Raw genomic sequence first — 25,919 nt, forward strand, 5'->3', positions numbered from 1 at the left:
GGATGAGGGAGGAGCTGGCTAACATGGATTGGGAGCACAGGCTATTTGGTAGGACAGTTGAGGAACAGTGGAATACTTTCAAAGAGATTTTTCACAGTGCTCAACAAAAGTATATTCCAGACAGAAGTAAGGACAGTAAGTGTGAGGAGAGTCAGCCTTGGATAACTGAGGAAATAAAAGATAGTATCAAATTAAAAGCTCATGTGTACAAAGTTGCAAAGAGTAGTGGGAGACTGGAGGATTGGGAAAATTTTAAAAAGCAACAGAGAACAACTAAACAAGAAATAAAGAAAGGGAAGAGTATGAAAGTAAATTAGCACAAAATATAAAAAAAGATAGCAAAAGTTTTTATAAATATATAAAGCGGAAGAGGGTGGCTAAAGTTAATGTAGGTCTCTTGGAAGACGAGAAGGGGAAATTGATATTGGGTGATAAGAAAATGTCTGAGGTATTGAACGACCATTTTATCTTGGTCTTCACGGTGGAGGACGTGTCTAATATGCCAAATGGATGAAATGGGAGGTGAGGACCTCGATAATATCACTGTCACTAAAGAGATAGTGATGAGCAAACTAGAGGGCCTGAAGGTAGATAAGTCCCCTGGTCCTGATGGGATGCATCCCAGGGTGCTGAAGGAATTGGCAGAGGTTATAGTAGACGCGTTGGTAATTATGTATCAAAACTCTAAGACTCTGGGCATGTCCCAGTGGATTGGAAGACAGCAAATGTCATGCCACTTTTTCAAAAAGGATGTAGGCAAAAAACGGGCAACTTTAGACCAGTTAGCTTAACATCTGTAGTCTGGAAAACGCTTGAAGCTGTCATTAAGGAAGAAATAGCAAAACATTTAGAAAGGAGTAGTTCCATTAGACAGACACAGCATGGATTCAGAAAGGGCAGGTCCTGTTTGACAAATATACTGGAGTTCTTTGAGGACATAATGAGTGCAGTGGTTAGAGGGGAACAGATAGATGTCATATACTTGGATTTCCAGAAAGTGTTCGATAAGGTGCCGCACAAGAGACTTATAAATAAGATAAGGAAGTGCATTGACATGGACAATGGATTGGTTAACCAATAGAAGGCAGAGAGTTGGTATAAATGGGTGTTTTTCCGGTTGGCAGTCAGTGGTGAGTGGGGTGCTGCAGGGGTCAGTGCTGGGCCTGCAGCTGTTTACCATTTACATTGATGATTTGAAAGAGCAGACTGAGTGTAGTGTAGCAAAATTTGCTGATGACACTAAACTGAGTGGAAAAGCCAATTGTACAGAGGATGTGGAGAGTCTGCAGAGGGATATAGATAGGGTAAGTGAGTGGGCCAAGGTCTGGCAGATGGAATACAACATTGGTAAATACGAGATCATTGACTTTGGAAGGAATAATAAAATAGCAGATTATTATTTAAATGGTGAAAGATTGAAGCATGCTGTTGTGCAGAGGGGCTTGGGAGTGCTTGTGCATGAATGGCAAAAAGTTGGCTTGCGGGTACAACAAGTTATTAAGAATGCAAACAGAATGTTGGCCTTCATTGCTATAGGGATTGAATTCAGGAGCAGGGAGGTCATGCTGCAACTATACAGGGTACTGGTGAGGCTGAACCTGGAGTACCGTGTGCAGTTCTGGTCTCCATACTTGAGGAAGGCTTTGGAGGCAGTGCAGAGGAGGTTCACCAGGTTGATTCCGGGGATGAAGGGGTTAACCTATGAGGAGATATTGAGTTGCCTGGGACGAAATAATTATTGAGTATAAGAGTTGGAATGTAATGGTGTGGTTGTATAAGACATTTGTGAGACCGAATTTGGAGAATTGTGTGCAGTTTTGGTCACCTAATTACAGGAAGGATATTAATAAGGTCGAAAGAGTGCAGAAAAAGTTTACAAGGATATTGCCGGGACTTGAGAAACAGTTACAGAGAAAGGTTGAATAGGTTAGGACTTTATTCCCTGGAGCATAGGAGAATGAGGGGTGATTTGATAGAGGTGTATAAAATTATGATGGGTATAGAGTGAATGCAAGCAGGTTTTTTCCACTGAGGCTAGGGGAGAAAAAAACCAGAGGGCATGGGTTAAGGGTGAAGGGGAAAAGTTTAAAGGGAACATTGTGGGAGCTTCTTCACGCAGAGAGTAGTGGGAGTGTGGAATGAGCTGCCCAATGAAATGGTGAATGCAGGCTCACTTTTGACACTTAAGAAAAACTTTGACAGGTATATGGATGACAGGGGATTGGAGGGATAATGGCCCAGGTGCAGGTCAGTGGGACTAGGCAGAAAAATGGTTCAGCACAGCCAAGAAGGGCCAAAAGGCCTGTTTCTGTGCTGTAATGTTCTATGGTTCTATACTCTCTGGAATTCAGAAGAATGAGAGGAGATCTTACAGAAACATAAAAAATTTTGGAAGGAATAAATAAGATAGAAGTAGGAAAGCTGGTTCCATTGGTAGGTGAGACTAGAACTAAGGGACATTGCCTCAAGATTCAGGATAGAAGATTTAGAATGGAAATAGGAGAAACTGTTTTTTTCAGAGAGTGGTAAATCTGTGGAATTTTCTGCCTAGGGAAGCAGTTGAGGCTTCTTCACTAAATGTATTTAAGGAACAGTTAGATAGATTTTTACATAGTAGGAGAATTAAGGGTTCTAGAGAAAAGGCAAGTGGGTGGAGCTGAGCTTATGGACAGATCAGCCATGACCTTATTGAATGGCAGGGCAGGCTCGATGGGCCGGATGGCCTACTCCTGCTCCTATTTCTTATGTTCTTATGTAAAAACACCCATACCTGAACATGGTGGGGGAACTCTGATAAAGCTGCAATGAGCATTTTTTACACAGAAGTGGTCATGTTAAACAAATGTTCTTGATTTTCAGAATTACCAATTTACTGTATTTAGTTTGGAGCTTGCTTTTAATGAAGTAAATTTGTATTATTGCACATTGATGTAATGCATTGTTTTGGATAGATGATATAGTTATACAGTAAATCGTTCTCTAATCTGAAAGACAGGCTTATTTGATAATTGACTGAGACTGAATGGAGGGAAGGACTTGGCATTATTATGGATTTGTATCAGTGTGGGTCTGTACTGAAAATCCTGTTCTTCCTCAACTGTTTCCTCTCAACACAAAAGATTTTTTGCTCAAATTGCCGTGTGGACCACTTCCATTTTGATGGACTGTGCACATTACGTTCATGAGAGAACTTCAAGAGAAGTCCAGAGAACAGCTTCTAGCTCTATGGATGCCCATTTTAAGCTTTTGGAAGCCTTGAATTCTGTCAATTGAGGGACTATGGAGTATCTTCCAATTTGACTAATTTCAAAAATTTGTATCCATATGACATCGGTCACATTATAATAAAAAAGTTGAGATTTTAACAATTAGGTTCACAACAGCCAGGCTCAGTGCAAATTGGTGTCAAAACAAGGTGATATCATCACGCCACCGATATTCTTCACACATCACTACATTTCACCTTAAAAAACTTTCCCACTGGAGTGAACCAAATCTGCAGGAAGAAGAAGGCAAAATTGTTTAAGCTATTTTGCAGCATTCTCACCTTGGGAAAAGTTATTACCCTTTAACCATCAGGCTCCTGAAGCAGTGTGGATAACTTTACTCACCTCAACACAGAACTGATTCCACAACCTATGCATTCACTTTCAAAGACACTACAACACATGACCTTAGTGCTATTTATTTATTTATCTACTTGTTGATTTACGTGTTTGTTTGTTCATTTATCTATCTGCTTATTGATTATTTTGGATTGCACAGCTTGTCTTCTTTTGCCCATTAATTTTTTGTCAGTCTTTGTGCATAGTTTTTCATTGATTCTATTGTAAAACTTTGTTCCACTGTGAATGTATGCAAGAATCTCAGGGTAGTATATGGTGATATATATATACTTAAAATTTTAAAGTATGTGATAATAATGTACTTTGAACTTTGGTTATAAAGGTGCTGCATGCAGACATTGCTTGTGAATGTGTGCAATCAGAGATTGAATTCCATGTCATTCATGAGATATAAGTGAAAACAGGCTGCACCCTAAAGATCTGGCAAACATTCTCTACCAGTTACCCTCAATGTGGGACCACCCTTCAACAGAAAGCTCCAGGATGCAATCGAAATGCATTTTTATATCTCCGGACCCAATTCTCCTTTTCGTAATTCACTACACCTCCAAAGTGTCAGCATTAGCCTTTGCCCACATGTGAAATGTGTCATAGATGCATGGAGCAAGGACGACTATGGAGTAGTAGGATTAAATGTCTTTACTGAGTCATGCTAGCCACAGTTAACGCTGGGCAACTTACAGCGCGGAAGAAACAAACCAGGCCTTTTGTAAGTAGGAGACCCAATCAATTCACCACGCAATCAAACAGCCGCATGCACACTTCACACATTCTCACAACCAGTCCATTATGGTTCAGAAAGAGTGATCGAAAACCAAAAGCTCAACCCCAATACGAAGAGTGTGGTTCATCACCCAGGTGTGAACCCAAATATCCTGCAACAAGGATCACCCACAGTGGGAATGCCAAAATATTGGAAAACTATGACATTGTTTTCATAAAATCTTCCAACTCTGCAAGCAGATAAACCAAAGTTACAAAGACCTTTTCCCAGGTCAACAACCCCAGCACCAAGGCTCTAATGATACTTAAATGGGTTTGGTAAGTAGACTACCTTGCTTGATATACAGTAGCAGCCTCCCGAATCATGTGCTCCTATCTGAGTGCCGAAGTGGCAAGAGTTTACCAGGTAGAATGGGGAAAGGCATCCTTGCAAAAGTATATCATCTCAAACGTGGTCATATGACTACTTAGGATGGAGATAAGCCTTTGGAGTTGCACAGAGAACTTCCTGTCCCTTTCCTGGATAAATGCAGAAGTCCAGAGAAAGCAGTTTAAGGAGCCCACCAGCATCTGCACTATCCATTCATCAAAAGACTTGCAAGAGTGACTGTTGGTTCCACATCATTATCTACCAGATTCATTAAGTCATAGAACTGTACAGCAGGGAAAACAGGCCGTTGGCCCAAGTTATTCAAGCTGCCACTCTTTTTTATTTAAGAGATATATCATGGTACAGTCCCCTCCAGTGCAACAACACCACGCTGATTAAACCAGGTGACCAATGTGATGGACGAACCCATACTCCTTTGAAATGTGGGAGGGAACTGGAGCACCCAGAGAAAACATACGTGCTCACTGGGAGAACATACTTTAGCAATAGCAGCAGACATTAATTGTCTGCCATTGGCATTGTAACAGCATTATGCTAACCACTGCACTACTATCCCATCCCCAAACAATGCCTGTGTCTTCCTCTAAACCATTACTATCAATGAATCACGTAAATATGTCTTCTAAATGTCGCAATTGTACCCGCCTCTTTCATTTCCTCTGACAGCTCGTTACACATTCAGACTATGCTCTGTGTGAAGAAGTTATCGCTCAGATTTTCCCCTCTCATTTCAAACTTATGCCCTCTACTTTTGTTCTCCTTTAAACCGGGGGAAAAGTCTGTGCCTATTCATCTTATCTACTCCCCTCATGATTTTATAAATCCTTTATAGCACGGCCTTTAGCTTCTTTCTTTCTTTTTCAATCTTTTTATTGATTTTCATATATACACAAAAAAAAATAACATAGTAATAAGTAAGTTGTGAATACAATAGACTTGAAATCACATTGATAATAAGATAACAATATCCTACTAAACATCAACAGAAGAAAATACCTTAATCAATCAAGTCCACATGATTATATGAAAAAAAAACAAAAATAACCATTAAAAAAGAAAAAAAAATATTAAAAATATGTGAAAAAAATATATATTAAAAAAAATAAAACACTAAACTAAACTAACATGGGCAATAATAACAGTTTACAAGTATATGATAGTGTCAAAGAACTCCGGAACTCCATACCTGAACATGAATAAGCAGAAAGAAGGTCTGGAAAAGGCCAAATTAATTCATATGAAAATGTCGAATAAACCTTTAGCTTCTTATGCTCCAGAGAAAAGAAGTCCTAGTTTATCCAGAATAGAGGAGATTCTGCAAATGCTGAAAATCCGGAGCAACACATACACACACAATCCTTGAAGAACTCAGCAGGTCAGGCAGAATCTATAGAAAGGAATAAAGATTTGACGTTTTGGGTTGAGACTCTTTCCAGCCTCTTTATAACTCAAATCCTCAATCTTGATAACATTCTCATAAATCTTTTTTGTTCCACTTCAAAACCTACAGAATTAGAATGGAAGTGGTGTCAAGGTCGTGTAGTGGTTAGCATGACGCTTTACACTACAGATGACCAGATTCAAGTCCCGCCACTGCCTGTTCTCCCCGTCACCGCATGGGTTTCCTCCGGGTGCTCCGGTTTCTTCCCACAGTCCAAAGATGTACTGGTTGGTATGTTAATTGCTCTTTGTAAATTGTCCCCTGATTAGGCTAGGGTTAAATCTGGGTATTGCTGGATGGTGTGGCTTGAAAGACCGGAAGGGCCTAATCCACAAAAAATAAATAGAATTCCTTGATGCCAACCTCAAGATACTGCCTAAGAAGCAGTAATGGTGAGAATTTGAAATTGCATTGCACCAACCCAAGCCAGTAAAGTAAATGCCTTCTTGGCTTTCTTCACCACTACCACATACGTATGATCTATTTTTCCCTGATACACCTAACACTGTTATTGATAAGTTGGTGGAGCAGCGGGGAGAATCACACTTCATAAAGACTTGCACGATTTACAAGTGTTGCAAATTTCATCTTTGAGATGTGCGGCTGTTTTTCTCACTGTTGTTTAGCATTGTCTTCAGTTTGTTTCCTGTTCCTTTTTAAGAAATAAAATTAACACCTACCTGAAAACTAGTTAATGATGGTGTTAGTAATCCCGTGCACAGGCTGGACGATTTTATTTCTGATGGGTTGATGAACAATTTACTTTAAATATTAGCAGAAAGAGTAATTTTCGTTCATTGTTTGCTTTAACCATTGTCTTTAACATTTCCTGATCCGCTGTCGGACCAGAAGCAGGCATACAAATTCTAATTGTTTTTGTCTTAATTTTTGCTACCTCATGAGGCCTGTCCATAAAGAAAGTAGGAGCAGGATTAGGTCTCTTGTACCTTAAGCCTGCCCGATCATTGAATATAATTATGTCTCATCTGTCCACTAATTATTTATTTATATTTTGTAACTTATACTTTTTTATGTCTTGCACTGTCTTGCTGTCACAAAAGATCAAATCTCATGACATATATCAATGATAATAAATCTGATTCTTATTCTGATTTCCAGCCTCCTTTTCTGCATCAGTTCTCCAATCTTATAAAAAACATATCTACATTCTATTTAAGTACCTTCAAAGATCTGACTGTCATAATTCTAAGAAGCAGAACATTCCAGAGATGCATCACCCTCTTTGAAAGTTTCTATATACCTGAATTTTAATCGACCTCCCCCTTATCTTGCAATTATATCCCCTCATTCAAGACTCTTTCAGTAAACACCTCAAAACCTACTCTGTCACTGTGTCCTTGGGTGATTATAATTTTCAAATGACCTTTATTGAATATATCCAGTACTTTCACACAGCCAATTTGCCATAAATGGTGTACAGCAAGGCTTTTGACTAAATACAAAACGTCGCATTAATCTGTTCATGAGATCTATCAGAAAATTGTACGCAGAACTTCAGTTGCCACATGCTAACGCCAACGTAATTTCATAGCATTTCTATAGATGAAACCTGACCTATTTACTGAAACTGCATCTTGGACAATAGCCATAAATAGCTTTTCACACACTAAGTTCCATGTGTTCGTTAACTTCTGTACTTACTTACCTAAATTATCTCACTACCCTCAACCACCACTACCCAATTCTGAATCCATACTTAAGTTTAAAAATCCCTTCAGGTTCTTCTCACTCTCTCCAGTTCTCCTCCAGCTCAATATATTCTCCTGTTTCTCAACAGCTCAGGCTTCCTGTGTATCCATGACAATATGCAGCGCAGTAGGATAGAGGTTAGAACAACATTTTACAGAACCAGCGACCAGGGTTCAGTTCCTGCCACTGTCTGTAAGCAGTTTGTATGTTCTCCCCATGACTGTGTGGGTTTTTTCCAAGTGCTCCGGTTTCCTTCCACAGTCCAAAGACATACCAGTGGTGGGTTAATTGGTCATTGTAAATTGTCAAGTGATTAGATTAGGGTTAAATCGGGGTTGTTTAGCGACATGGCTTGAAGGGCCAGTTGGCCTCTTCTGCACTGTATATCAATCAATCAATCAATCAATAAATAAATAAATAAAGCCCTCAAAACACCCCTCCATCCTTGACTTTTACAACCACTGCTGGGAGAAGAAACTCTATATTGAAAACAAGGGAAGAATTAGTTGACTTGATCTTCCACACTTGGAGTTTCCTTCTTAAATTTTCCCTCTACAATTATCTTCATTTCATTAGAAACTTCCTCTTAAAGTCTATCACTCTTCTTTACCTTCCCCTGTCTGATTTAGCTCTTGCTTTCAATTAACCTAAATGAGAACTACTCTGAAACAATGTTTACACGACAGTAATGCAAACAGTTACAACTTTGAAACATAGAAAATAGGTGCCGGAGTAGGCCATTCAGCCCTTCGAGCCTGCACTGCTATTCAGTATGATCATGGCTGATGATCCAACTCAGAAGCCTGTACCTGCTTTCTCTCCATACCCCCTGATCCCTTTAGCCACAAGGGCCATATCTAACTTCCTCTTCAATATAGCCAATGAACTGGCCTCAACTGTTTCCTGTGGTAGAGAATTCCACAGATGAATTAACACCAAAATCTGTAGAAAAGAATTAAAGCTGTAGTAAAGGTCTAGGAATTGAGCTCTCATTCAGTATTTGCCAATTGTTGCAATAGTTTTAATATTTTTGAGTATAGAATATTAAACTTTTTTCTGTAACATTTCCTTCTCTTTACATATTTATAAATTTATGTAATTGAATTAATGAAACTCAGAGTAAGTTTCAAACGAAATCTCAGAATGCTTCAATTATTTTTTAGTACTTAACATAAATATTTTGTTGTTGATCAATAAATAAATTCTGTACAATTATACACTTAGTACAAAAACAAACTAACTTTAAGACACTGCATATTTTCTTTATGTTAGATACATTATTCAAACAGACAGTTGAAGAAGCTATAAAGAACATGTTGTGAATACAATCCTGATGGAAACAGGAGAAGATAATATCAGCTAACCACATAATCCAGTGCAAATGTACCCTCTGTAGGGCAAAAAAATATATAGATATGATTTGTAAGGCTTCTTGTTCTTCTGCTGATTTTTTGAATTTTTTTTGATGAACAATGTGTCCACAATTGCTAATAATATTTGCTACTGAACAGTTTCTAATCTGTTAGGTAGAGAAAGGTGAACACTATTAGTTTGTAACCGTGACGAAATCTATGCTAATATTTTTGATTTCCTGAATTTCTCTTTTAATTTTATCACAATGAGATAGGTTATTAAATCAGTTTTAGGTATTTATTTACTGTAATTCAGTTGTGCTTGCATCTGATTATGGTGATTTTGTTGCTATTGGTGGGTTAGCTACCACAGTGTATTATCATCAATATGCAAATAAATTGTGTGTTTGTTCTGTGCTGTGTCTCATGATGTGGGCAGTCGTGGTTTTCCATGACCATGATTGCACTTGGCAGTTCTTTTTCTGCAGAAGTGGTTTGCCATTGCCTTCTCTGGGCGGTGTCTTTACAGGACGGGTGACGGGGGACGGGTGACGGGTGACGGGTGACCTCAATACAGTTCAGAGATTGTCTGCTGGTGTCAATGGTTGAAAAACCAGGAACTGTGATATGTACCAGCGGCACATACGACCATCCACCTTCTGCTCCTGTGGCTTCACATGACCCTGATCAGTGGGGGCGGGGGGGGGGGGGGCTAAGCAGGAGTTACACCTGTCCCAAGAGTAACCTATAGGCTGGTGGAAGGAAGGAGTGCCTTACACCTCCTGTGACAGAGACGTATTTCCACCCTGCCACCCAAATGTAAGAAATATCACTTCCGATTAAATCTACTAGATCATTACTGAAAGTTTAAGTATTATTCTCTGGGCTGCGATCAGAATAGAATTATCTAAATCCCAGTTCTTCTTCCATTCCTCAAGTAAGCCTTGTTGCAAGTGGCATTTCTACCCTAATAGATCGGGAGAATAAACTAGAACACAGTCATAATCATACAGCTCAGAGGCAGGTTCTTTGCCGCACTGAGACTACACAATCACCCACCATTTATATAAACCCTGTACTTTATTATCCCCAAATCAGCCAGACTGCAGATTCTATCACTTGCCTGCCAAAAGCATAAGAAAGTAGGGGGTGGGAGAGTAGGAGCAGAAGGTAGTTGCCAGGTCCCTCAAGTCAATTAATATGCAATTGGTTGTTTATTGCTGTCTCATCTCCCCTTCTGCACCAGTTCCCCATCATCCTCATTTCCTCTATCTTTTAAAGACCTTAAAGTATCTAATACTCCGGCCTCTACCACACTCAGTTCAAAACCTGAATAAAGTTCAAAGTAAACTTACTATCGAAGTATGCATGATTTGTCATGATTTGGAAACCTGACAGATTCATTTTCTTGTGGGCATTCACAGTAAATGCAAAGAAATACAACGGAATTAATGAAAAATAATTTACCAAATGGACAAAACATCAGTGTGCAAAAGAAGACAAGAAGTGCAAACACTACTAGAAAAAATAATAATACATAATATTGAAAGCAAGAGTTGTAGAGTCCTTGAAAGTGAGTCCATAGGTTGTGCAATCAGTTCAGTGCCCAGGAGAGTGAAGTTATCCACGATGGCTCAGGAGCTTGATGATTGAAAGGTAATACCTGTTCCTGATTCCGGTGGCATGGAACGTAAGGCTCCTGTTCCTCATTCCCAATGGCAGCAGCAAAAAGAGACCATGGCCTGTTTGGTGGGGGTCCTTAATGCCGGATGCTGCATTTAAGCGGCCGCGCTCCCGGCAGATGTGTTCAATGGTGGGAGAGCTGGGCTCTATTCACTACTTTTTATAGACTTTTCCGTTCACGGGCTTTGGTGTTTCCAAATCAGGCCGTGATGCAGCCAGTCAGTATATTCTCCGCTGTGCATCTGTTAAAAGTTTGTCAAAGCTTTGGGTGACATTCAGGACCCGTGCAAACTTCAAAGACGGTAAAGGCGCTACCGCGTCGTCTTTGTAAAGGTACTTGCGTGCTGGCCCCAGGACAGATCCTCTGAACTGATAACGCCAAAGAGCAGAGATAGTTCCACAGATTCACCTATAAAATTAACTTTTCTCAACCATTCCTGTTTGCCAAATATCTAACATACGGAAAATATAACTGACTGGAAAACAACCGCCAGTATGCTTTTTTCTTTAAACCTCTCCCTGCTGCTCTCACATTCCCCAATTGCATTTGTTACTAATTAAAATTGCTTATGCTTTTAATTATATTTAACTTTCTAATTTCCTAGATTACATGAATTTTAAGTATTGCTTATTCGAAATGGGAAAAAATAGCTTCAGGCAACTCATAACCTAAAGCTTACCTGCGTTCATTCAATTTTGAACAACAAGAGTTCCGGCTTAGTTGTAACCTCATTATATTTTTATTTAGGTTAGGATAGCTGAGAGCAAGGTTTTGAATTGTTCTTTTGCCAGGGTGTCTCAAATTAGAGAGGATATAACCAACATTCTCTAGAAAACATTGTTACAATTTAAGCATATGATTTTCATGGAAGTGGACGTTTTAAATGTAGAAGTTACAATCGCCGCCATCTGGTCTCCGACGCTATTAGAAATCTGGATGTCTCGCCCTGTTCCGTCATTTCCAGCTGTCAGGAGATCGATTTTCAATCCTGACCAGACTGCAGTGAAAATAGGAGCGTCAGGTTACAGTGTGGAGAGGGATCAAGGCCGTTCCAACCACGTCGATATGGGTTCAGGTGCTGAGCGTAGGCGGAGTAGTAACACTTCCCGCACGCAGTCACTATTAAAGAGAAACGCAGCCAACATTCCGATCCACGAATATCTGAATTTACCCTAAACAAAATCGCAGAATTATAAGTGGACTTTCTATGAGTATTTTCCATAGAGATTTTTTCCCCCAATAATGCAGCTTAATCGTGCCTATTAGAAAGAAGATGTTTTTGGGAAACAATGTTTTCTGTTGTGTTCAGTTTGTGGGAGTGACTCAAGAGACACGGAATACTTATAACCCCATTTTGAAAGTGGGTAGGATGTCAACGTTGAGTACTTACACTGAATGTATTTATTGGCGAGTATTGTTTTCAAAATATGGATGTAAATAAATACACATTTTCAAATGTCCAAATCCCAGTCTCACATTGGCTGTATAGTCAGGGAAACGGTTGGGGTTTCAACATATCTGTATCCTTTGCGCAGTGTGTTTTCCATTTATTTCAAAGAAACTGTCCCTTTGCCGTGATTTATTGAACATTTCCGTTTCTGTGAGGGCTACTTAACAAGATTGTGAAGGAAATATAAAGTGACATTTCCTTCCTTTATATGGTGTGGACAGATTGAAAGATATTTCAGAGATAATTTCAATTTCACGTTCAATTATTTAGTTTTCACTGGTAATTTAATGATCAAACTTTTCTTTTGTCTGATAAAAGGGAATTGAGCTTCCCCGCAGGAGACGAAGTTTTTGATGAGAGTCATCGGCAACTCTGTCTCTCTCCTGTCTCACCTGCCCGGTGTTGTGAGCACTCGCAGCCGCATTTCCAGCACCCGACGTGTCTTGGATCGCAACTTTTCTTTCCGGGACGGGAGGACACGGGCCAGCGCTGGGGCCGAACCGCCGGCACTGACAGGATCTCCACGTCCTTCCGTCGGAGCTCTCCCTACCCCCCCCACTCCCTCTCCGTTCACTCCCGATTGGACGGCGCTCGGGTCACGTGGGAGAGATTCCCGGTGCCGGCCGCCATTTTGGTGGAAAGTTTGGAATTTCTCGGTCAGTCGCCGGGAGGAGGCGGAGGTGGAGTGAGCGAGTGGCAAAGTTTCTCGGGCGGGAGAGAAGGAAGTCGCCGGGCCGCGCCGTTGAGGCCGGTCGGAGGCCCGCCTGGTGCCGTGACGGGAATAATCGGGTGGCGCGATTGGAGCAACGAGAGGGCGGCGGTGGATCACCCCCTTTCCCCCTCGGGACAGCCTCTGGAGCTTGAACCCCGACCCTGAGGAGTGAATCACCTACCCTCGGGGCCGCACGGAGGGAAAGCCGCTCTTCCCGGGGGATCAGACCGATATTCTCGGGAGGGGACAGGCTACGAACGTTGCCCCTTCCCTATCCCAGAGGAGAAATATCAGAGACCCTGCTCAAATTTCTTCACTCTTTGAATGGAAGCAACTGGTTTCGGGAGCCAGTGAGTTCGGAATCGTCACCTTTTCGAGTGGCGAGGAAAGAGGAGTATAATTTCTCCGGTCACCTTGAGGAATTGGAGAACTGACCGGCGGAGATAAAAGAAGAGTTCCTGACTCATCATATCCCGACTGAGTATACAGAGGAGGCGGCTTTTGTGAATGTTTAGTTTAAAAGTCTGGGATGTGGTCATGAAACACCAAACCGGTCAGAGGTGAAAGATTATCCTATTTGTAATTTTGTTTTAAAGGAGCATTTAAATCAAGTTGTTTTTAAGGTTAATAAATTGCTAGTGAAACTGAAGGGTGTATGTATTTGCCACCTTATTTTCTTGGGGTGGAAACATTGGAAACTCACCAAGAATTTTTAAAGCATTGAAGAGAAAAACACTTCCATCGTCTACAGAATTTAAAGTGACATTTGGGGGAATTCCCAGCTCTGGGAGGATGCCGATTCGTAAACAAGGTGAGTTAACTTTTTAGATAGTGCCTTACCTTTATAAATTTAGATACTTTAAAAATGCAGCGCCTTTTGTATATTGAACATACGACTACCCGCATTAAAGTTCTTCAGGTGTTAAGTTCTCTGTGACTTTGGAATATGACTTTTATCTTGGCTTGTGTGACAGATGCTCAGCGAGCTCTGAAGCTCCTGGAGAATTATCGTGCCAAGCTCGCAAAGACTGAGGACCGTCAGCTCCGCGCGTCCATCGAAAGGGTCATTAATATATTTCGGAGCAATCTCTTCCAAGCATTAATAGGTACGTGTGTAGGCATCTGTGCAGTAAGTCTTAACTTTTTATTTGGAAATCATCAGTTTGATCACTTGATGCGAGTTGCAAAATTATTCACCCGCTGTTTCGAATTATGTTGTAATTTCTGTTTTGAATAGAACCGATATTGTGCAGTACGCCGCTTTAACGCTGCGACCAATCGATGGCTTCTCTGAGCCAGTTGCGCTGACAACCTGTTACTTAAGCAGACAGTTTATAAATTGAAGGGAACAGTCGAGCAAGATAACTTGAAAATATTGCTCTTGCATCAGATTAGCGATTTTTGAGCAGACTGAAGATTTTTTATTATGTACGTTGAAATGAGTAACAACAGGGCGACAGATATTTATGTAGTATTCAATAGCCTTGTTAGATGTTGATGCGTAAAGTTCACGGATGCTCGTGGTGAGCGTCTGGCTTCTGGAGGTTTTGTTTTATTTGGTGGTGAACAGGAAGTTCTGTGGAGTGAAGGGGCGTGGCTTGTGGATGTAAACAGGCTGGACCAGGGCTGGCTTTCCTGTACAGTATTCGCTGCATTCACTGTACACGTGTCGAGTTGGCGCTGAAGAAATCATTCGGTTCACGACATTAATTTTTAGGGAAAGCGATATAATTTCGCGGAAATGTTTTGAAAATGACGACAATGGGAGTTGTAATAAATGTCTTTAAATGGCAGGTTTAATCTTGTTTCCAAATCTGTTGTTAGAGCAGTTTGGAGACGGATAGAGTATAACAGTACGATTAAAACAACTTTGTCATAAGGAAAACGAGTAAAAGTATAGTTTCAGAATACTAATCGTCAGCAATTGAGCATATTTGATGTTTGCCTTCAACACAGTTTATTAAAAATAATTTTTTATAGGTTGTGTGTACAGTATATTTAAACGGGGTTTTCTGTGGCGTTGATTTACAGAGATAAGAAGGGGCTTTGACAAGTTGACTTTGATTTTTTTGGAGTAGAATAAAGATGTTATCCAGTGCCTCTGAACTTTTTTTGACAAATCCTTCCACTCTGGTGGAAAATATTGTCATTGCAAATGACCCTGATAATCTTAACACAAGGAAATCTTAAATTAGGATCTGGTTATTAGCACTCATTATACCACAAAAAGGTATTCTTCATTTGTGGAAGGATTCAGACTTACTACTAGATGTGAGGCTCTGCCGCCTTTCACTCAATAGTGGAAATACTTGATTTGTTTTGCACACATTCAGGGGCAAATGGTGAAACTGGGCTTTCTGAGATGAGTGACTTGCACTTTCCAACTGCCTACAAGGTGCCTTCATGGTACCTGAAATGCTTTTCATTTACCAAAATGATTGCAGATTCAATAAGACTTGAAACTGAACTAAGTTGAAACAATTCACTTGGTGGAAATCCAAAAAGTTAGATGTAAAATAGACATTTAAAGCTTCTATTCACTACTCAACAAACCTGGCCATCAGCATGTAGGACGTAGCAGCAAGAGCTTGGCAAAACTCTCTCAGCAATTTCCATTCCTAAGCTCTGCACTATCCTGACTTCCATTACTGAATCACCGTACTGGCCTTCTTAAGCTAAAGAGGCTGTTGGTGTCTTCTGAAAGACTGTAGCAGTTTAGGATGGTGATTGTCATTTTCATTAGCAGTATTCATAAGCTTTACATATTGTAGAATTTTATCACATCCAGGCCACATCATTTAACCTACTGCAGAACTTACTGACGAAGTGGTGATATTTGTAGTTAGAGTGTTTGTCTTAAAGTCTTGCTTCAGAAAAGCAGATTCATTATAAAAAAGATGAAACTATTAGCTTTTAAACTGTTGGATAAATGAATGATTAATAATACCGTTCTTCATTGTGGGGTCTAACTCTGATTTTAGTATCAGCAGTTTATTCAGGTACAATATTTTGAATGTGATCATATGTAGAAGTTCCTGAAGTTGGAGTAGTTATTTGTCATTGACATGTGCATAAGATGAAAACAAACTCCTTTGCCCATGAAATCAATGCGGACTAACAATTATTAATTTTACACTAATTGGACTTTGATAATTTTTCTAAAAAAAAATGTCCCTGCATTCTCATCAATCCTTCTCAGATTCTGCTCATATTCTAAAGGTGACTTGGCAGAGTTACTGAATGTCATGGTGCAGAGACCTCAGTGCTACTAATGACTTCAACAGAGGGCAAACCTGGGGATGAGCTTTGACATCTGTTGGAACTATATTTAATTTAAATCATGGATTGGATTGTTTCTGGAATATTGGAGGCTACATTTGACCAGGTAGAAGTGTATAAAATGGAGGCAAGGATGGGGTAGGTGAGCAGTTCTTTCTCTTCCCCCCCCCCCCCCACCAATAATGGAAATATCTAATGTCAGAGGGGCATATCTTTAAGATGAGAGGGGGAAAGTTAAAAGGGGATTTGAGAGGTAATTTTTAACACGAGTGGAACCTGCCTGGAGTTTTGTGCCATGTGCAATGGTGAAAGCAGATGGGACAGCAGTGGTTGAGGTGTTTTGACACCAGCAGAGTTAAACCCCACAATGAAAAATGGTATTACTAATTTATTAATTCAATATTCACAAGCTAACAGTTTCATCTTTGTATCATAAATCTACTTTTCTGAAACAAGACCAATAAGACAAACATACTAACTGCATTCAGTAAGTTCTGCATTAGGTTATATGATCTGGCCAGGATGTGACAAAATTCTACATCTAGGTGCATTTTAAATTGGCTTCATGGTCAGCACAGACATCCTGTGCTAAAAGGACTGTTCCTGTGCTGTAGCATTTTGTTCTAAGTATTTTTGAATTCAAATGTTTATTATAAAGTATTTTAAGAACTTTCAACATGAAGGCAAAATAACTTGAAGCTTCCCCTTTGACTTCTGGTCTGCAAACCTACATTCCCTATTAAAGTTGGATTTCAGATCATGGGCATTTCCGTTGGTCTCAACTGACCAGCATTACATTTCAGATAGAAACATAGAAAACCTACAGCACAATACGGCCCACAAAGTTGTGCCGAACATGTCCCTACCTTAGAAATTACTAGGCTTACCCATAGCCTTCTGTTTTTCTAAGCTCCGTGTACCTGTCTAAAAGTTTCTTAAAAGACCTTATCTTATCCACCTCCACCGCCATTGCCCGCAGCCCATTCCACATACTCATCACCATTTCAGCCCTGAGAAAAAGCCTCTGATTATCCACACAATCAATGCCTCTCATCATCTTGTACACCGCTATTATGTCACCTTTCATCCTCCGTCGCTCCAAGGAGAAAAGGCCGTGTTCACTCAACCTATTCTCATAAGGCATGCTCCCCAGTCCAGGCAACATCTTTGTAAATCTCCTCTGCACCCTTTCTATGGCTTCCACATCCTTCCTGTAGTGAGGTGACCAGAACTGAAGCTTTATCTTCAGTTAAGCTTGAGCAGAACTGAAAGCTTCAAGTTTCAGATCTCAATCTGTTAAGTCCTGGACTTGTCTGAGTACTGGCTTGAAATGGCCAGAATGAATTCAGCCCATTTAAATGCTTGCATCTAGGAACATCCATTTTCGTTCCCGATGTATCATTACCAATTTCAAAGGTACTCCTCTTCCTTTCATTCCACTACCTTTTAAATTTTATCTCAACATTTGTATAAATAAATGAATTTTCTTGGAATTTTACAATACTAAAGCTTATTAAATGTTACATATTCACAAATAAACTGGTAGTGTCTTCTCACCCCACCTGTAATGGTACTAAAAGTTCATTGTATTTTACAATACATGTCACATAATGAATTAACATAAATATTAGATGTTCCTACTGTGCTTACAGTGTAAACAGTATGAAATGAAAGTGTTGGCCTGAATTTGATTTGGTGAGATGGAAATAATTAATAGAAAATTTTAAAAAAAAGACCGTTTGAAGGACAGCATTGTTTAACTTGCTGTAGCTTGTAAAACAATTAAAGTGACCTCCCCACAACCCCTACAGTTTTATTTCAAGTCAAGTCAAGTTGCTTTTTATTGTCATTTCGGCCATAAACTGCTGGTACAGTACACAGTAAAAATGAAATGACGTTCCTCCAGGACCCTGGTGCTACATGAAACAACACAAAGCTACACTAGACTGTGAGACAACTCAAGGCTACACTAGACTACGTAAAAACAACACAAAAACTACACTAACACGAGGAAATCTGCAGGTGCTGGAAATTCAAGCAACACACAAAATGCTGGTGGAACGCAGCAGGCCAGGCAGCATCTATAGGAAGAAGCACTGTCAATGTTTCGGACTACAGACCTACACAGGACCACATAAAGTGCACAAAGCAGTGCAGGGCAGCACAATAATTAATAAATAAATAAATAATGAACACAGTAGGACAAATTTCAATATAATAATGATGTAGATGTCCGTCTAGACTCTGGGTATTGAGGAGTCTGATGACTTGGGGGAAGAAACTGTTGCACAGTCTGGTCGTGAGAGCCTGAATGCTTCGGTACCTTTTGCCAGATGGCAGGAGGGAGAAGAGTTTGTATGAGGGGTGCGTGGGATCCTTCACAATGCTGTTAACTTTGCGGGTGCACCGTGTGGTGTAAATGTCGGTAATGGTGGGAAGAGGGACCCCGATGATCTTAGCTGTCCTCACTATCCGTTGTAGAGTCTTGCGATCCAAGACGGTGCAATTCCTGAACCAGGCAGTGATGCAGCTGCTCAGGATGCTCTTGATACATCCTCTGCAAAATGTGGTGAGGATGAGGGTGGCGGTGGGAGAAGGACTTTTCTCAGCCTTCGCAGAAAGTAGAGACGCTGCTGGGCTTTCTTGGCTATGGAGCTGGTGTTGAGGGGCCAGGTGAGATCCTCCGCCAGGTGAACACCAAGAAATTTGGAGGCACCTGAAATTATTGTTGAGTGTCTTGGTCAATTATAAAAACTGTAATGCATTTAGAAGTTGTAATGTATCAGTGGAGTGCTTGATGGGGATGCTATTATAGATCTTTTAAATTTGTAGGAATGTGGTGATGTTGATCTTCTACTTTTCTTTGAATATGCTGTGATGAAGGAAGGGAGCGTTTGACTTGTGATTCTTTTTTACCTTGGTATTTGCTAAGCAATAACAGTTTTCAATCCAATTATTGGGGCTATTAATAGTAGTTGGCAAATGAAGAAAATCAGGGTGAAGTTCTGGTATTAAATGTGCTCTGGATTTGGTCTACTGAGCTCACCTTAATTTGTTAGTTTAATTTTCTGCCCTTGTGTTGGATGGAATGCAATGGTGATGGTAGTTTCACTTTTAGGCCTCTTTGCCAAGCTGCCTTCCTCTGACATTGGAAGTACATAATATGTCCCTGGGAAAATGCCATTTTCCACCTCAACAAAGGTGGAAATTGATATCTGCAGTTGCTGTCAGTGCATCTGTTCAGTGTTTTGACAGGAAATATTTGAAGAGGAAGTCATCAAACTTGGTACCAAGTTCAGAATCTGCTGGACAGCAGTGATCCCTACATTGCTATGAGCCTACAGCACACACTCAAACACAAAAATGATATCTATGTGATGAGGTTTGGGAGGGGGTCAGCCTCCATATCCACGATTTGATAAGTGAACTAATATCAGCATCCCCTCACAGATCAATATCCGTAACAGTGACAGCCTGATTACACTCAGTTGTCACTCTTGGGCTATCTAGGTGGTTTGCATGCTCGATGCCATATACCTGAAATATAGGAAAACATTCAAGCTCCTTCATGGCAAAAGATGACCAGGTGGGCAGAGGGAAAGAATTGATGTTCTCAATGCTTTGGGCAAAAACTGCTCCAGGTTTGGAAAGGTTTGTCCCAAAATTCGTCTAACCTATGGAGGAATATGAGAGATGGTACAAAATCTCAGTCCAAGTATTGGGATGACAAGGTCGTCAATATAGCAACAAGTAAAGGCTGCTGGAAAAAACATATCAGGTTGGGCAGCATCTATGGAAAGAGAAACAATGAATGATTCAGATGCGGTGACAAGGAGAACTGTTAGCCTAGGTAGCACAAAATGTAGCTGAGGAAGTTGGAATATTTCCAATAGGGAATATTTCATTATAAAGATGCCATCCCCTTCTCTCAATTCCTCTGTCTCCACTACATCTGCTGTCTGGATGAGGCTTTCATTCCAGAACGAAGGAGATGTCCTCTTCCTTCTTCAAAGAAAGGGGCTTCCCTTTCTCTACCATCAGTGCTACCCTCAACTGCATTGTTTCCATTTCACATGTTTACTCTCACCCCGTCGTTCCTCCACGCTTAGGGATAGGGTTCCTCTTGTCCTCATCTACCACCCCATCAACCTCTGCATCCAGCACGTAATTCTCCACAAATTCTGCCATCTCAAATGGGATCCCATCACCAAGCACATCTTTCTTCCCCCACCCCCCCCCCCAATTTTCTGCTTTCTGTAAGATTAGCTTCCTATGCAACTCCCTTACCCATTCGTCTCTTTCCTCTGATCGCCCTCCTGGAGCTTATCCTTGCAAGCGGAACAAATGTTACATTTGCTCCTACACCTCACTCACTTACTTTCATGCTGGGCCCCAAATGAGTCCTTCCAGATGAGGCAACACTTCATCTGTGAGTCTGTTGGGGTCATATATTGTGCTCCTGATGTGGCCTCCTGTATATCGGTGAGACCCAAATTAGATTGGGAGACTGATCTGCACACAGAAAATGTGGGATCTCCCAGTGGCCACCCATTTTAATTCCATTCTGCTTTGTCAATCCATGGCATCCTCTACTGTCGCAATGAGGCCACACTCAGGTGGAGGTACAACACCTTGTGTTCAGTCTGGGCAGCCTCCAACCTGATGGTATCAAGTTGTTGAATTTCCTGTAATGGCCTCCTCCCTTCACCAGTCCCCACCCACATTTTCCTCTCTCATCTCATCTCCTTGCCTGCCCATTGCCTCCCTTTAATGTTTCTTTCTTTCATGGACTTCTGTCCTTTCCTATTAGATTCCCCCTACTCCAACCCTGTATCTTTTTCACCAATCAACTTCCCAGCTCTTTGCTTCTAATTATATCCCCCATGTTTCACCTATCGCCTTGTTTCTATCCCCTTCTTCCCCCCCCCACACACTCTCCCACTCTCCCTTATCCTTTAAATCTACTCCTCAGCTTTCGTTTTTCTCCAGTCCTACTAAAGCATCTCTGCTTGCAATATCGACGCTACCTGGCCTGCTGAGTTCCTCCAGCATTTTGTGTGTGGTGGATTTCCAGCATCTACTGATTTTCTCTTGTTTCCAGTCGGGTTGAAAGGATTTTCATTCACCAATTGCAATATATGGAGTTCCTCCACTGACATTATTTATAAGTGATTTTTGGAACCCAGAGAGCTACAGTGGAAGCAAGTTCTTGATCCAGAGGAACTGCTCAAGGCATGTTTTGCAATAGTGGCAGATCATTCATAATAAATTGATGACAAATAACCAGATTTAAATACTGAATGCATGACATCTATGTTATATGCAGAGTGGTTGGTTCGTGAAACCTATGGTAGGCTCTTTCTTGTCTTGCAATTACTGTTTAACTGAGTACTTTCATATTTGTCAAGGATATACGAATGAAAAAAAGGTTGATAGTACACCTATATACTAGGTCACTTTGAATTTTGGGGTCTTTTGCTGGATTGTTTCCATGCTATAAATCTTCTTTTTGTTAATTGTCTAATTAGATATGTGTTACAAATAGATTATGTGTCTCATTGTAAGGAAATCCCACTAGTCCAAATGGTATCTTGAAATTAAAATGATCAGTATTGCCATTTAAATATTATGATGAAAAGCACAGGGGACATGACTCAGTCCAAGACTGTTACTACTTAATTGAATTTATGAAGGAAATTGAATATATAATTAGAAGGAAAATTTTGCAGAGTTGTGCTGTCTCTTAAAAATTTTCAAGTGCAGTCAGCCAACTGGCTTCCTCTATGCTGCAGGTTTCAATGTCTCTGCAAAAATTCACAATGTTTTGCGTAGATGTACAGAATACCACAGTGACTGGTTGCAGAATGATAGAGGTTTATTTCTGCTAAATATTTTGGTGTTTACAGCTATTTTGTCGGCATGATTTGATTACGATTAACAAGCTTGGTCATGCTAACTACTGCTATCTTTTTCTGACGAGAAGCTATCCAAGATGAATCAATTGTCCTTTTCCATCCATCCATTTGCTTAAATCCTGCTGGGTTTTTAATGGTTCCAGTGTTAACATCTAGAATGCATTAACAACTTATGTGCTTTTCTCCACTTCTGGGCATTTTAATGTTTGAAAATTGTGACTCAAGATTTCTAAAAGATGAGAAATGATGATTTTCATAATAGGATAATGTATAAGTTGCAAAATTGTCATATCCAGAGTTCCTATGGAGTTTCATTCACTGGCGAGGTCCAAGACATTCAGTCTTGAATGTTGTTTGGATTTGGATAAATTGCAAAACATTTGGGAGCGTGGGTTGGAGGAAAGGTTGCATGTTAACATATTGTTTTTTTCAAGTGGCCCTTTATATTCATTCTGACAAATTTGGCAACCCATTTTTATTAATCAGTCATTCACTTCCTACATCACAGTGATGACTGTGCCAAAGTATAGGTTTAATTGCAAAATGTATTTTGGATTTTGTATGGCTCTATATAGGTGAACTTCTTCATATCATTTTACAAGCTTATTTTCATCCTTGTTTTTTGTGAAGTTTTCCAGATTACTATACCCCATGATTTGATAACATCTGCCAAGGCAAAGCTACTTGCATATTTATTTAATGGTTGTAAAGAATGTGAGTAGTATGATCATTTTCCATTCTAGCTGAAAATACAGTAGAATAAATCACAAATTTTGGACTTCGCAATGGGTTAGTTATAATAGCAGTTGCTTTGAGGTAAAATGACATTGGGCAAGTAGTTATTTGTTACATGCAAAATTGGTTATAACTGTATTTTAAGAATATACTGGGAGCAAAAATCACCAGTTAGATTTTATTCATTTCCAGCTGAATGGTAAATTGGGAAAATTTGCAAATTGTGTGTATTCCTTGGGATTTAGAATACTAAATTCGGTGCTTGTCACTGGCCACCTTAGCACGTTTTTGTTTTTAAGATCTTTTGTTCCGCCTTAAAAAAACACAAGTAGCTTGTATGCTTCAAACGTGCATTTGTCGCATACATACGCATTGTACTTAAATGCATTTGTCTAAGTCCAGGAAGCCTTTTCAAATCTATGATTCTGTTTTGCTGTACCGAGTGGATCATTGCTTCTCATTATTCTCTCCTCCTGATGAAAGGTCTCAGTCCAAAACGTCGACTACTCACTCTTTTCTATAGATGCTGCCTGGCCTGCTGAGTTCCTCCAGATGTTTTTGTGGCTGTTGCTCATTATTTTCTTAACCACATTCAAGATTGCTATCTACGCTATTTGATAAATTTACTGGTTATTCTCCTTCAATATAATGTTAACAGAGAATTTAAGCTTTAAATGGATAATTTGCAGTGAGTTGAAAGCTTTTGTAGAATTTCATTCCGATTTGGTTTGCAGATTACAACTGGAAAACTAGTGTATTTGAGCTTCAGTATTGCATTAATATTTTGGAATGTGCTCTCTTGAAGTCCTTTGTCCTGGGTCACTCCTTTCACTAGTTATTTTATTTTCAATTCATATGCTCATATAATAGAACAAAACTTTGGGAGATAATGTTACAAGATGTTCGTAAGGCCACATTTGAAGTACTGTGTACAGATCTGATCAATCTGCTGTGGGAAGGATGGTATTAAACTGGAGAAGGACCAGAAAAGAGTTGCAAAGATGTTACTGCGATGAGAGGGCTATAAAGGGAAGTCAGACAGACAGGACATTTTTCCTTGAAGCATAGGGGCTGAGGGGTCACTTTGAAGTTATATAAATCACTGGAGGCACATAGAGGTGACCATGGAGTTATCATGGAGATGATTTAAAAGATTTAAATGAGATATGAGGGACAATTTGTGTCACATAGAGTGTAGTAGTGGAACAAGCCACTAGAAAAAGTGGGTGGGTGTAGGTAGAATTGTGACACTTAAGATACAGTTGAAGGATATGAGTCAAATGTGGAAATTTGGAGATGGTTTGGGTGTTTCAATGCTCTGCAACCTCAGAGGATTCTGTAAGACAGAGGCAGTATGTGTAAACCTCATGCCCGACAGGGTGCAAGTTGATGTTTGACTCCATTTTGCTTATTATAGCTTCCATTATGCCTAACTAAGCATAGAAACATAGAAAACATACAGCACAGTACAGGCCCTTTGGCCCTCAAAGCTGTGCAGAACATGTCCCTACCTGAGAACTACCTAGGCTTTACCCATAGTCCTCTATTTTTCTGAGCTCCATGTACCCATCCAGGAGTCTCTGAAAAGACCCAATCATTTCCGCTTCCACCGCCGCTGCCGGTAGCCCATTCCACACACTCACCACTCTCTGAGTAAAAGAAAAAACTTACCCCTGACATCTCCTCTGTACTTACTTCCAAACCCCTTAAAACTATACCCGCTTGTGCTAGCCATTTCAACCCTGGGGAAAAGCCACAATCAAAGCCTCTCATTATCTTGCACTCCTCTATCAAGTCACCACTCATCCTCCATCGCTCCAAGGAGAAAAGGCCAAGTTCACTCAACCTATTCTCATAAGGGATGCTCCCCAATCCAGGCAACATCCTTCTAAATCTCCTCTGCACCCTTCCAATGGTTTCAATGTCCTTCTTATAGTGAGGCGACCAGAATTGAGCACAATACTCTAAGTGGGGTCTGACTAAGGTCCTATGTAGCTGCAACATTACCTCTCAGGCAAAATATCTTGGTTGGACCATGGGCCGGAGAAATCTGGTCAAGACAATTTGAAAGAACAGATTCTGAACTTTATCCCATTGAACTCCATACCCTACTTCACAGGAATTGTGTCACTGCATGATTAGAATATGGGTATCGTACTACAGTAGTGAATGGCAATAATGCATGGGCTGGGCCAAGGAAAAACATGATTTCCTCAGTCCAGATGTGTCTTGATTTGAAAGGTACTTAAGTGTCAGATTGCTTTTCAACAATTATAATATGTTTCAAGCAAAGTCTAAGAGAATGGTAGGTTAGGTTAGCAAGAGATGAGGTTATGAGGTGATCATTGTATTTCATTGAGGCACTGAAGATCAAATGCGAAGTTAAGCAATTAATTTCTTAAATTAGGCCTGTAAACACTTAGCTGCTTCTCCTTGCTACTGAGTGCCCCACCCCCACCACCCAATTATCTTTATCTCCCCCTTCAAAACTCCCACTGGTCTCAGGGACAGAGGCCGTATCACCCAGTTTGGGAACCACTGGTTTAGTGTCTTTACATAGTTCAGTTCAAGATTACAACTTAAAGACCTAAACTGCATTGCTGAAAGTTTTAGACAGTAAGATACTTTATTGACCCCAAAGGAAATTATAGTGTCACAGTAGCATTACAAGTGCACAGATCTACAAATATCAGAAGAGAAGTGAGAAAGAATATAAAATACAAGTTACCACAAATGGTCTAACAGGACGAGGTCATCACTTACCCGGCTATAGGTTCAATCATTATAGAGCCTAATGGCTGAGGGTAAAAATTACCTCCTATTGTGCTTTTTGGAGCAGCACAGTTGTCTTAGTCTAAAAGTGCTCCTCTGTTCAGCCAAAGAGGCATGCAGAGTTGAGAA

General features: G+C 40.3%; 2 protein-coding genes across 11 annotated transcripts in view; one reads left to right on the plus strand and one right to left on the minus strand.

The window, feature by feature from the left end:
- Positions 1 to 9,098: 9,098 nt before the first annotated feature.
- LOC132403368 (uncharacterized) lies at positions 9,099 to 13,559 on the minus strand. Its single transcript, XM_059986788.1, has 3 exons — positions 13,503 to 13,559; positions 12,770 to 13,266; positions 9,099 to 12,099 (listed from the first exon to the last, which is right to left on the minus strand). Exons 1-3 carry the CDS (start codon positions 13,557 to 13,559, stop codon positions 11,910 to 11,912), a joined length of 744 nt encoding a protein of 247 aa, XP_059842771.1. The 3' UTR covers positions 9,099 to 11,909.
- Positions 13,034 to 25,919, plus strand: part of dlg1b (discs large MAGUK scaffold protein 1b) — a 479,606-nt gene continuing 466,720 nt past the window's right edge. For 6 of the 10 annotated variants that reach the window (XM_059943981.1, XM_059943988.1, XM_059943998.1 and 3 more), the window contains exons 1-2: positions 13,035 to 13,900; positions 14,064 to 14,195. In XM_059943981.1, the coding sequence (XP_059799964.1) occupies positions 13,882 to 13,900; positions 14,064 to 14,195 (151 nt within the window). In that variant the 5' untranslated portion in view covers positions 13,035 to 13,881. Of the gene's footprint in view, positions 13,901 to 14,063; positions 14,196 to 25,919 lie in introns of those variants that run through there. The other 4 variants (XM_059943959.1, XM_059943963.1, XM_059943971.1 and 1 more) reach the window with 2 other exon arrangements.

The sequence above is a fragment of the Hypanus sabinus genome, chromosome 2 (assembly GCF_030144855.1).
Source record: "Hypanus sabinus isolate sHypSab1 chromosome 2, sHypSab1.hap1, whole genome shotgun sequence".
Taxonomy (NCBI): domain Eukaryota; kingdom Metazoa; phylum Chordata; class Chondrichthyes; order Myliobatiformes; family Dasyatidae; genus Hypanus; species Hypanus sabinus.